General features: G+C 36.1%; 1 protein-coding gene across 2 annotated transcripts in view; it reads left to right on the forward strand.

Annotated features, from left to right (window-relative positions):
* Window positions 1–3,144: 3,144 nt before the first annotated feature.
* Window positions 3,145–14,037, forward strand: part of impg2b (interphotoreceptor matrix proteoglycan 2b) — a 36,656-nt gene continuing 25,763 nt past the window's right edge. The window contains exons 1-6 of one of the 2 annotated variants that reach the window (XM_044344294.1): window positions 3,145–4,588; window positions 4,667–4,891; window positions 8,803–8,969; window positions 9,918–9,946; window positions 10,730–10,762; window positions 13,368–13,420. In XM_044344294.1, coding sequence (XP_044200229.1) covers window positions 4,510–4,588; window positions 4,667–4,891; window positions 8,803–8,969; window positions 9,918–9,946; window positions 10,730–10,762; window positions 13,368–13,420 — 586 coding nt within the window. In that variant the 5' untranslated portion in view covers window positions 3,145–4,509. The remainder of the gene's footprint in view (window positions 4,589–4,666; window positions 4,892–8,802; window positions 8,970–9,917; window positions 9,947–10,729; window positions 10,763–13,367; window positions 13,421–14,037) is intronic. The other variant, XM_044344295.1, reaches the window with a different exon arrangement.

Consider the following 14,037-nt stretch of genomic DNA (forward strand, 5'->3'; position numbering starts at 1 on the left):
GGGAGAACAGCGTCATGTTGGCCCCGTAAAGAGCCGAACTGCTCCACTAATGTGGAATTCAGAGGAAATAAAAGAGCAGAAACACTTTGAGGTTTCAGTCTGGATGTGATTCAAGTCTCAGCCAGCAGAAAACACAGAAGAAGAAGAAGAAGAAGAAGAAGAAGAAGACGAGTTTAAATCAAACAATAATCACACATCTGAAGAGATGAAGGATCCAGGTCACTTCCCACAATCCTTCTGGAAGAGATTCTCACCATCATCATCATCATCATCATCATCAGTTCATTTATTTATAATAAAATAAATAATGATGGAAACATCACCCACATTTTCTATGTATTTAATTATATAATATATATATAATATATAATTCAGAGTATATGACTTATGTTTATAAATAATAATAGTATTTACACTATTACTAAGTAATTTCATATTACAAAATATGATTGTTATTACGACTACCTTTATAATTGTTATAGAATTATATTTTAACATGTTTATATATATATATATATATATATATATATATATATATATATATATACTTTAACTACATCAAGCTCATAATACTTTTGAATACTTCTTCCACCGCTGCTTAAAATGACTTTATTATTTATACACACACACACATATGTATGTGTGTGTGTGTGTATATATATGTGTAACAATAAGTCACTGAATACAGTTTATTATTATGATTGTTAGCAGGTGATATAATATTATTTTAATACTATTCATATACTGTTATTATTATTATTACATTATATTTCTATATATGATATTTTTAGACACATACATGACAAAAATATGAAAATAAGGCCTATATTTATAAAAGTATGTTCATATATAACTATAAAGTATTATGTAATTGTGAGAACAGTAAGTCACATATTATTATTATTATTATTATTATTATTATTGTTATTATTATTATTATTAGTGTGGTTGTTAATACATAGTTTAATATACTGAGGTTCATATACTAATATTATTACATTATATCGCTATATATGACACTTTTGTATAACATAACTATTATAATAAGATTATATAATGATGATGCTTTTAGTGTTATTCATCATATAATATAATTATTTTAAATATAGTTAGTAGTAATGCAGAATGAAGATGGTAATAACAGTAATTATTAATATTAATGATGTTTTGAATATTCCTGATATCTGGATAAAAGTTCAGTTTAGGTTTATTATAAATAAATTGATGAATATTTTGAATGTGTTAAACTATTAACTGTAACATCTGAGCACTAATGAGATTATTTATTATCTGCTGGTTATAATGAAGTTTTAGTCATTAATGAATAATTAATGAGTGTTTAGTGATCAGTGATGTCACAGTGAGGAGGGCGTGTCCCTGTCCTCTAAGCTGAGGTCAGAGGTCACTGGGTTACTATCAGAGTGTGTGTATAAAAATGTGTGTGTGTGTGTGTGTGTGTGTAATCTCGGGGCTTTTAGCGGAGCGCCCCCCACAGAGGACCAATCAGCTTACAGCTCATTACCTCAGATCAGACTGGGGGGGGCCGGGAGGGGGGCTCACGGAAAACTCAGTAAAGATTTAAAATATATATATTATATATGAACTATTAATAGATGATTGTAACATTACAACAGTATTACGTTGTTGTAAGCAGACATGTTTATACATTTTTATGTATTTTTCAATTTTAACAGATAATGAATGATTGATAATAAATCATATTTAGTGATGTGTCGTATTAAGTTTTAAATATAGAAAAGAGTTTACATTGTTGACAAATACACAAATCAGCACTTAAAATGTTAATAATAAATGTTAAATTATTCAAATAATGTTACCACATAAGCATTCCTGATAACACTGATGTATCATTAATAATCAGAATATAAACAGTTCATAGATGGTTTATAACACACTGTAACGTTTGCTGCTCTATAAACACATAATAAATATAATAACATATAAATATAGTGATATACAATATGTCTTAATATAATAAATACTATATGTCCGTACAGAAAATAGAAAATATGTGTTTATTTATTTATATTTGTATTTATAAATATTTATAAATATTAGAATTTAAATTAAAATTTAAAACATTTTAACATTTACAATCAAACATAAAGAAAAGTGGATGAAATGATAAAACAAAGTGTTAATTTTAATGTTGTGTACTATTTATTATTTTTATTCATATTGATGATTCAGTGACGACGCTTCTGCGGTTCACATGTAAAGTTGTGTATTTTAGTTTGGACCGCAGGGGGCGCTGCTTCAGCATTGACCTCTGACCCCAGCACAGCAAAGACACATTTATCCCTTCGGAGCATCATCAGAGGCTAAAAAAGAAACCGTCTCCGTTTATAAAGAGTCGCTGCGGTCGGAGACGGCGATGAGTTCATGTTGTGCCCCGTAGAGAAGCTAATCTGAGCGATGGGAGGTTAAGATTAGACAGATTTATGGCCTCCAACCCGACTCCCAAAAATAATCTAAGTGAGTCCTGAAGAAAACTGATCCTGGTTCCCTGCTGGACTCCGAGATAAAACCATCCCTGTCTGGAAGGAATTCTGTCATTAAAGTCCTCACAGATCCAGTAAAACCTGAATAATTTAAGATACGACATGAATATCAGAAGATATTAATGTTGCTGTTGTGTAATAAGAGTTGAACTTGTTTCCTCTCCTCTCGGTCTCGTTAATCTCGTTATCCAATAAAAGATGTCTGCCGTTGTTGACTGTGATGCAGCGGGGGGTCACAGTCTGGACCAGGACCAGTCTCATTAAAGAAAACCCAGTACACCACTTCAGCTTCTAATTTAATGATCTGTTGTGAGTCGTTAGTGGGAAAACAAAGTGATCACTTGATTTCCTCAAAACTGGATCAGAGTATGTGAACTGAACATCTCATATAATAACAATAGAAAATAAGATAAATAATAATATTTACATGTTACTATTTGTTACTGTTAAACTAATAAATACATTTAGAATAAATCAAATGTATTATAATTTACATTAATACATTATATTTATATACTATATACGTGGGCATTTTATTTATTAATTATTATTATTATTATTATTATATGTTACATACTGAAGACATTTTGTCATTCACAGCCAAAAAAATATTCATCACAACCTCCAAAACCCAAAATATATGTGCAATTTCAGTTTTAATAATAACACAATGTGTTATTAAAAATATGATACTTTTGAAAAACCAGCTATTGTCTGAAAATATAACAATGAACAAACTTGCAGATGCATTTTTCACTGAACTACTTAGTTTAAATTTACATTTTTCAGTCCAATTTAAAAGTTAATTAACAAAAAAACAATAAATAATAAATACAACTGCTGCACTTCAATTCTCCTGAAAGTTTAAAGTGATTGAATGAAAACGGCGGCAGGAAAGCGTGAGTGTGTCAGAGCGAATAAGGAGGGTTTGGGTCGGGACGCTTCACTGTCGCCTTTGACCCTTTAATGCCGAACGTGTTCTGGCAGCGAGTCGAGGTAATCCACCGTGATCTGTCTGCTGGAACGACCACCTGGCTGATGATCCCACCTGGATCTCAAAAAACCCCCCCAACAAAATCCTCCAACTGGTCTCACTGGTTCTTATTACGACCTCTAACATGATAGATCTGACCTTCATGAATATCCTGACGTATGAAACCAGAGAAGTTTTTTATTTCGTTTCGGTGCTTTCAGGATCCTGATAGACTCACTATTATTGTCTGCAGACGACATCAGATGTTTGAGGAGTAAATTTAAAAAATTGACAAAAATTTTTAGGTTTTAGTCAAACTTTTTGACACTGACTGATAGTTATTGATCATCTTTTGTTTAAAGATTTGAAGACAAAATGATCTGGACTGTAGATTTGTAAGAAAACCAGCTGCAAATTGTGCATCAGTTGTTTGTTTGTTTGTTGGTTGTTGTTTTTTTGGCTGTTAAAAGCATCACTTACACTGGTGAATCATGGGAAATGAACCTTTGTGGAGCTGTGGCAGAGCTCAGGTAGGAACGTATCCATCAGCTCTGAAGTTCCTTCTACTTACTTTTGATTTATTGATTGATTTTGTTTGTTCATCTCAACCTGAACAGACTTGAACCCTGAAGGTTTGTGTTTCAGTTGGTTTTGATTTTGTCTAACGGAGGCTGAGCCGTCGCAGCGCTGAAGGCTGACGCTGTGCACAGCGGCTCTGACAGTCATCCACTCCAGCAGCTTAACAAATAGGATTAGAGCAGAGAGAAGAAAAAAAAATCTCCCCCGCAAAGTCCCATCTGCTCACCTGAGAGGAAGCAACGAGCAGCCCGGTGACACCGCGTCAGGACCGTCCCGAGCTTTGGACAATATCCCTCTAGTTCCTCTTTTCTTCTGACAAACGGCATGCGATCTAGTGGATGGATGACTGCGAGCAGGACGCCGCTGTGGAGGCAGAACTAAGCAGCGAGTCCGGAGCCGGAGCTTTGGAGGAGGAGGTCTAGCTTTTTTCTACAAATGGCTGGAAAGTGTGGGAGGTTGGCGCTGTGGGCGCTCGGGGCCATGCTGCTGTCCGAATGCATCTCAGTGGAAACAGGTTTGTGTGATGTTATTATATAAAACATATTAACCGCATACGTGTGCTTTCACTGAACACCTCTCTGGATGCCTACAGATGCCACTCGTGAGCGGAAGGCGCAGTCGGAGGAGCGTGGAGGATATTTGGGCGAGTTGGAATCTGAAGGCCTGCAGACTTCTTCGGATGAGCTGTTGTTCAGGCGACACGGTGCTCTGACTCGAAGGAAAAGGAATATTCTGTTTCCCAGTGGAGTCAAACTCTGCAGTCAGGAGACCTTCGACCAGGCCGTCGCCAACCACTTCAACTACTTTCACCTCAGAGGTACGTCAGCGCTTCCTGTCTGCTCCTTCATGACTGGTTTTTGATTCATTCATCTGACTTCAGTGTGACGTTTCAGTTGCCTGATGTTTACTAGTTTACTTGTTTTTTGTCTTTAAGACTATTTCAAAAGGGACAAAATTCCCTTTTCTTCACATTTCTACCTTTTAATGCTGAAGGTGTTTCACTGTAGCTCTTATCCAACTGACTTACAAGCTTAAACTCCAAGTCTGCCGCATTTAAAGGCAGCCGATCCCAGCGGGGTCAGAGGTCATGCAGATCCAGATAAACAGCGAAAACACGACCTTCTTAACAAGTCATTTAGACTCACGTTTAAGCCTTTGTTTTTTCCGCTGTTTCAAAAGGCTTGATTGATTTTTGTTCCATGAAAACCTCGAACCCTCAAAGAGTTGAGAAGCAGAGATACAGTAAAAAAAAACCTCAGAGAACAGAAACTCACGGCTCAGTTGATCCAGTTTTAACAGACTGGAAGCTTCAGCAGCTGCTAATCCTGCAGATGAAGTGAAAACTCAACCATCAACATGTTTTCACTCAACAACGTCAAACATCTTCAGCCTTCAATCAAACTTCTATTCAAAAGCCAGTTTTTGTCATGAGTGGAGACTTTCCAGATTAATTTCAGAATGTAAAGAATATTTAGAAACTTGTCTTTAAACAATATAAACTGAAGGTTGCATAAAAGCATTTAGTCCAGATATGAATAAATGTGACTTCACATACACATGTCTGGATTTAAACAGATGTTTCTTGGTCTATATTTGGGCCAAAATGGAAACTCTTGGTAAATTGGCAAACAGCGATGAGAGGAAGAGTATTTTTTAAACATTTAACAAGATTTTTAACATTTTAGTGGACAACATTGAGGCATTTTTTTCTGTAAGAACATTGGCCCCAGTTTGGCCATGTGGTATATTTGACTTGATCAAATATAAATAAATTTAGAAATATGAACCTTGTGAGCAAAATATCAACTGAAATAATGAAGTCTTACCACTAGATTTTTACACGAGGCCTCTTTTCAAGATCTTCCAGTGGGACATATTCCCAATATTCCCAATTAATCAAATGACCACAAACCAACTGGCACACTTAAAAGGCTTCTGAAGGCTGTTGGAGGTTCTGCGGTTGATAATCCAGCCTTGTTGGACAACATGTTTCATTTGATTGACATCTTCTTTCAAACTGCCTGAAAGTTCTCCAAGTGCAGACAGAGTTTAAAACCCTGAACGCCGTCGCTGCCACTTCCTCCAAACAGGAAATTTCATTGAAACGCAACGTCTAGTTCAGTGACATCATCCATCTGTAAGGAAAGTACTGACTGTGAGCTCTGTGTCAGCACCATCAGGGATGGAGGGATGGATGGAGGGATGGATGGATGGATGATGGAGGGATGGATGGAGGGATGGATGGATGATGGAGGGATGGATGGAGGGATGGATGGATGGATGGATGGATGATGGAGGGATGATGGAGGGATGATGGATGGATGGATGGATGATGGAGGGATGATGGATGGAGAGATGGATGGATGGATGGATGGATGGATGGAGGGATGATGGATGGATGGATGATGGAGGGATGGATGGAGGGATGGATGGATGGATGGATGGATAGAGGGATGATGGATGGAGGGATGGATGGATGGATGGAGGGATGATGGATGGAGGGATGGATGGATGGATGGAGGGATGATGGAGGGATGGATGGATGGAGGGATGATGGATGGATGATGGATGGATGGAGGGATGATGGATGGATGATGGATGGATGGAGGGATGGATGATGGATGGATGGATGGATGGATGGAGGGATGATGGATGGATGGAGGGGGGAGGGGTGATGGATGGAGGGATGATGGATAGATGGAGGGATGATGGATGGAGGGATGATGGATGATGGATGGATGGATGGAGGGATGGATGGATGGATGGATGGATGAGGGATGGATGGAGGGATGGATGATGGAGGGATGGATGATGGAGGGATGGAGGGACGGAGGGATGATGGAGGGATGGATGGAGGGATGGATGGATGGAGGGATGATGGATAGATGGAGGGATGATGGATGGAGGGATGATGGAGGGAGGAGGGACTGCTGGACTGGTTTAACACCAGCCAGCATCGCTCTTCCGTCCTTTTAGTCGCTTCATTTTTCATGATGTAAATACAGTTTGTTATAACTTGTATTGTGATTTTAAATAAGACACAATGAACTCTTTAATATCACAAATGAGACATATTTATATACTCCGATGTAAGCGTGTTCCACCTGAAACGACCTTTTCATTGAGTAAATTTCACCAGTGTGATGCTGCTCACCAGGCAGCTGATGTCATTTTGGCCGAATGTGGTCTCCTCTCTGTCATCACTGTCCAGATTCAGTCCAACATCAGCGCCTATTTCAGCCTGAACGGCCAAACTTGGACAGACTTGCTTAGTTAGTTTTGCTTCGTGGAAACATCCTGTTTACATGACAACGGTCTGAAAGGACTCCAACAAGACACAGTAAACAGGATCTGTTGTTATTTACACATCCTGTTGGATTTCTAAAACATCCAACTTTCAAGAAAAACAAGTTTGTTTTAAGCTCGGTTAGTATCAACATAAAAGAACAACGTTAAGTCTCCAAAGAAACCTCATAATTAATCTATCTGTTAACCTACATGTAGAGTTCACTTAAATGTAGAATTAGCAACATGTTAACCTCAGACAGCTAGTTTCATGACTGGTTCTAAAGTGATTGTAGAATAACTAATTAAACATCTCAAATTATAAACAACAGAGGAAGATTAGCAGTAAGAAAGAAAGTACATTCAGTTAATGAAGACCTGAAACTTGTCAACCTGCGTTATGGGGACCTTCCTCTGTTCTGTGGACCAAAAAGCTGAATCTTGTTTTTCAGGGTTAAGACCTGAGTTAGTATGCGGACTGTTGGAGACCTGGTTGCAGAAGGGAGTTTTGGCTCCTTCAGTCATCTTCAGGTCCAATGTGGTCTCCATAGGAGCAACTTCTTCAGATACTTATACTTAATACGTGCCCAGTCTAGAGAAAATAGAACCAGCAAAGTTTGATGGATTCTTGAAGATGGGAGGCAGGTAGAGACACCTGTTATCTATAGTCTGTAGCTCATTATTACCTCTGTAAACACATGCTGGGAACAGGAGCTGGATGTGGAGATAGATGGTGATCTTTGGGATCAGGTTCTGGAGAACATACACAAATGCTCTGCCAACTCTCAGCACTGCCTTATTCAAGTTAAGATTATCCACAGACTTCATTATGCTAAAACAAAGTCACACAAAATCTTTCCAGATGTGTCCCCACTGTGTGACAAACGCCATACTGAAGAAGCCACAGTTATGTTCTCTGTCCTAACTTCACTCTATTTTGGACTAAAACATGCCAAATTCGATCAGTTATCTGACCCTCTTCTGATCAGTTTTCCCTGCTTAGTAAATGTCAACAACACCTGTTATCTTATGCATTTGCCGTGGCAAATAAAATGAAATTGAATGTTTTGGAAAAAGGCAAAAATCTCCATCTGTCAAATGATGGCTGGAAGAAAGAGTAAAACTTTCACCTGGAGAGAAAACGTTTCTCACTATTAAACAAACCCAAACGTTCCAGCAGGATTTGGCATCCTCTTCTTCAATACATTTATCACTCTAACGGATCAGTTGCACAATATCAATGGCCCCGTTTGGGATAAGAGGAGAGTCGTATACACGCCTTTTGTTTTCCTGTTCTTTTTTATATCTTAACTCTAAAATGAGGGCAAATTTGTAATATTGAATGTATTTTGCAACTGATTTCTCTCTGTATGTGTGTATAAAGGAAAAGACTTGAGTTTAGGGTTGACGTCAGCCTTATACATGTCTGTGCGTGTGTTTCAGTGTGTCAGGAGACGGTGTGGGAAGCCTTTAAGATCTTCTGGGACCGGCTGCCGGAGCGGGAAGAGTACCAGGACTGGGTCGGTCGCTGCATGGACGGCAGCATCAGCGTCATGGAGATCGGCAGGTTCTTCAGCCAATCAGAAGAGCACATCAGCCTCATCAGGAGCGTGAGTAAACCGTTATTTTTCATGGCTGATGTAGATCTGCATGATTGACTACTTCTGCTCATTGTTTAATATTTTATTATAGTTTATATGTGACAAACTATAAGATGACACAGATATTGATCCCCAGCGTTAGGGCGGGAATCAATAAAGCCAAAGGTTACAGAAGTACAAGAGACAGGCTGAATGAAGTAGGAAACAGATAAACAGACTGTTTACAATTAAATAAATAAATTAAAATAAGGAATTAATGAAAACATAATATAATAAATAATAATTTAGTGACTTTTCAAGAGTCATACAGATACAAATACATATTTATTTATAAAATGTATGAAAAATATAAATGATTACATTACAACATACATTAATATGTAGTTTATATACTGAATAATAATACAATAAAATGCAATATTATATTATTACTCTAAGGAATATAATATTTACTTTAATCATTTAATATACATGAGAAATAGTGTTAATACTACTAATATTAATCATTGTTAGTACTTCAGTGATTACTCTTATTAGTCGATCGACAGAAAATTAATCTGCAACTATTTTGAAAATTGAATCTGTTCTGTCATTTTTCAACCAAATGTTCTCTGGTTTCAGCTTCTCAGATGTGACGTCAAGGAAATAACGAGCAGATTAATTGATGATGAAAACAGTCGTTAGCTGCAGCTCCACTTCTGCTAACTACTGTGCATGATAGCAAAATATTTAGTCTTCTTTTGAAAGATTCATGAATAAAATTTACCTGAATAAAAACAAAGATGAGGACATTTTACTGGATGGATGGATGGATGGATGGATACTTGTCTTGCAGAGATATACGTTATTCTTCTGTCACATTAAATTCTTGTTTCTGAGCCACAACAAACATTTTACTTCTGTTTGCTGATAAACCGCGATAACACTGTTGGCCGACGATGTGTTTGTTTCTTTCAGAGAGTTTCCATGGCTGCAGCGATGAACAGGTCAGTGTACGCTGATGGGAGTTTTTGTTACACGTCTTGTGTTCTTATTCTGGTGTTCGTGAAACTGTTTCAAAAAGTGCAAAAAAATATTGATTCAACAGTCATTTAGTGACGTGTCAATTCTCTGAATCTTGTTCTCTTTAAAAATCAATTTCTAGAAATATTTAATATTTTAAGCTTCACCCCTGTTTTCTCAAATTGGAATTTGACAATTACTGTTAACAGCAACAGTAAACTATATTATACTGTTATGTGATATATATTATGTTTATTATATTATATTTGATTATATTTCAATCATAATAGTAATCGTTCACTCTCAGTTTTGTGTAGTTTGTTAAAAATTGTTTTGATTTTGTACTTGATAGTTAACTACATTTACAAAATGCTTTTATTTTATCTTAAAAGTTAAAACTGACAAATGTTCAAAGACATTTAAAATAAAAAAGTATTATTTTACAGCATCAGATAATGTAATCTGATATGAGAATAGTCAATTCAAAGCAGGTCAGTTTTATTTAAATAGCCCAAAAAAATGTAGAAGTTAAAAAGCTAATCAGAATCTCTGCATCTCTTTGCTTCAGATCAATATTCTCACCCTCTTTGCAAATCAGTGTTTCACTTCTTTTAAGGAGAACAAGATTTTTTTAGACTTGATACTAAACTTAATGACTTGTTAAACTCATTTTTTTTTTTGCGATGTTACATAACTAATTAAAGGTAAAGACTGAACATCTGTGGTTGTGTATTGACACCTGTGCTGTGTTTCATCACCTGCTGCAGTGTGCCCAACACCTCAGGCCCTCCTCCATGCAGGTAGGCCTGCAGACACCAGACACCAACCAACAGTGGGGCTGGAGTCAGTTAACCAACAAATACGATATACTATATACTGTAGAAATAGGACGGAAAGATGTTATTTTCTTTATTTTAGATGCACAAAATAAAAAAATATCATCTTTTAGGGCTTCAAGGAATCTGTAAGAGATCAGACACATTCTCAGGAGAAAGTTTAATAAACTATCAAAAACAGGTTGCTGTTAAGTTAAAAGCTTTTATTTTACTTTGGTCTTATCTTAAAAATTAAAACTGATAAATGCGCTTCAACTCAGTGAGTAGAGACGCGATTAAGCTTTTTTAGATTTTAGTTTAATCTCAGTCAGTAGAGCACATGCATGTTAACAAGCTAACATGCTACACATTAGCATGTTAGCTTGTTAAACGTAATATATTAGTATGCTTACTATGGATGTATTATAAAAGCTGGATACCGGACCGAAAATGGTGCCCATTCAGTCCAGTAAGATCTGCTTGGCTGGTGCATACACCAAAAAAAAGCTTCTAGCTTCCAGGTTTACGTCTGGGGAGGATATGCAGACCACTACACAGCGACTTCCTGCTCGGCCCACAGAGTCGTGATTGACATTGTGATTACATCACAGATTTTTAAATCGCTCTTCTCGGTTTGAGGAAAGTTTTACAAGTATAAAACCTCAATGGATCAAAAATTCATAATAGAAAGAGTCATAATTGAGCTTGTTTGCAGATGGAGGTGTTCTGTCGACAGTTTTACAGACGTCTCTTTTACAGTGGTGGTCTTTGGGGAAAATGCTTTTTGGGCTGCGGGGGAATTTTCACCCTATCCAGCTTAAAATACATCCATGATGCTAACACAGTAGCAGGCTAACACACGCTTAAACAAACAAACATGCTAAATGTTAGCATGCTAAAATCCAGTAGTATATTAGCTTGCTTGTTAGCAGTCAACTCAAAACGCAGCTAAAAGTTAACTCTTATGTATTGCACAATAATTTTAATTATTCTATATTTTATCTTTAGTTGGGTAAAATAACAGAACAGAGCATGAAATAATAATAAATAATAATTAATAATTACACACAATATATGAACGCTGTCAGTTTATAATTTTAATTTTATTTTTTTATCATTTTTACTTGGATGAAATGTAGGATAGTAAGTTCAAACATAATCAGACTGGGTTTATTTTATGTTAAGGGTTACTTTCCTAAATTTTACAGGAAAAAAACAGGTGTACATGTTTATTAAACACAAACAAACAAACATAAAATGTATAATTTAGTCTTAATATACATAAAGGTGAGGAAAAAGATTTGAGAATAAAGTTATTAAAGTGTAAAAATGGATTTTTAAAGACCCAGAAACAGAAAAGACAATGTGTTGTTTTTTTGTTTTCCAGGCTCGAGTGTTTGTATGTGAGATGTTTGTTTGTTGTCTTTGCTTTGTTTGGCTTGTTGCACTTATAACACTCTTGCGGTTTCTGTTAATTCTCACTGTAAAAATGCCTCGCTGCAGCTGTGTTGGGATGGCTGTTTGTTAATAAATTTAAAAGGGAGTGCCAATTATTTTAAGGATTCACAGATGTTTCATCTACATTAACTCTTAAGTGTTGTTTCTTTGCCAGTTCTTGCACCTAAAAAGTTGAATTTTTGTTGTAAATACAAGAAAATGAACTCTTATTTTTTTGTTTGAGGTCTTTAAACATCACTGCCAGTGAAGCTGCTGCTGATTTTACCTCCCAGATTCAAATTTAAAGGTTTTATTTATGATTTTTCTTCTTTCAGTCATTCAAAACACAAACTGAACTGCACTGGAAAACTGCAGGAACATAAGAAATCTTAAAATAACTAAAATTCCCTTTGCTTTATTCAACTTTTGCTGAGGGTACAAAACTTTCTACTGATGTTTCTGTTAAGGAATCACATCTGTTGTCTTCTGTTTCACTCTTGGACAGAAACTTGGACTCATTTGATTTATAATTGTTTTATTTAATGTCACTGTGAAAACTATATATGTCTCAAATGTAAACTTTCCCTGAACTTTCATTTCCTCTTTTAGGTTTGTATAAATACATTTTCCAGATAATCCACTTGGTTTGTAAATGTTTAGAGTATCTTGACCCTTAAAAAAATACTCGATCATTCAGTTTATGTGAAAAATTCTTAATTTGGAGACACACTGGACAGCGAAGCTTCGGTGGTTTCATAACCTCCAGTTTGTGACATTTTTATAGTTCTGGTGTAACAGTGAAATCCTTAAAAAGAGCAGTTTTGTAATGAAATAAAACAAGAATAATGAGAGTAAAGGAAAAAAAATAATACAAACATTCTTACTGTTTAAAGGTAAATGAGTTAAATTGAAGGAATTCATGTTTTTAATGTCAAACTTTTGGGAAAGTCTGAGACAGTGATGTAAAAGTATCTCCTACAATCCTAATCAATAACCAAACCTGATAAACTGTTTGCTCTCCATACAGTTAAAACAGAAAACTAAAAGTGTAAAATCAATCAGAGTGTGAGATCCTGCTGCTGCTCTCTCAGTCTGTCAGCTGGTTTATGTTGTTTTATTAAATGCAGCTTTTGTCTCTTTGTTTCTCCTGCAGCTCTGAAACTACGACCGTCCAGACCGGAGGATCAGTGACGGAGACGCTGCCAGGTAAACACACCTGAGCCGAAATGACTGAACTTTTACATCTCGTAATGATATTAACGATTATCTCAAGTTTAAAATTTGAAGATATTCACTTTATTATCACATGATACATAAGAAAAACAGCAAATCCTCACAATTTAAAAGCTGAAACTGGGGAATATTTGCCATTTTTGCCCAAGGCCTGCACAGCTGATCATTTCGGTTTGAGTTTAGTTTGATCCTCATAAAAATCAAAAACAAAAGGTGGAGCCATGTTGGAAAGACTCGAACACTTCCATATTAAAAATAAACCTCTTGAGAAGAGTTTTTCACATTAAATGGCTCCAGGAAAATGTCTCAGCTACTATATTTGCAACTGCGAATGAAAAACACGAGGCTTCATCTGTCTCTGTCTTCCCGTTGACTAAATAATTAGTTTTCTAACTTTTTACAGCCTAATGTTTGTCAAAGCTCAGGTCTTTTGACCCAGAGTGACACATACAGTACCTGTCAAAAGTCTTGATACACTTTCTCATTGAAGTGAATGAGAAGGTTGTGAAATAAAAACTGCTGGAATCAATTAAAAATGACATTCAAGTAAGTCTTTCACTGTGAAAAGAAGCAGGATTTAATACAATGTA

The sequence above is a fragment of the Thunnus albacares genome, chromosome 24 (genome assembly GCF_914725855.1).
Source record: "Thunnus albacares chromosome 24, fThuAlb1.1, whole genome shotgun sequence".
Taxonomy (NCBI): domain Eukaryota; kingdom Metazoa; phylum Chordata; class Actinopteri; order Scombriformes; family Scombridae; genus Thunnus; species Thunnus albacares.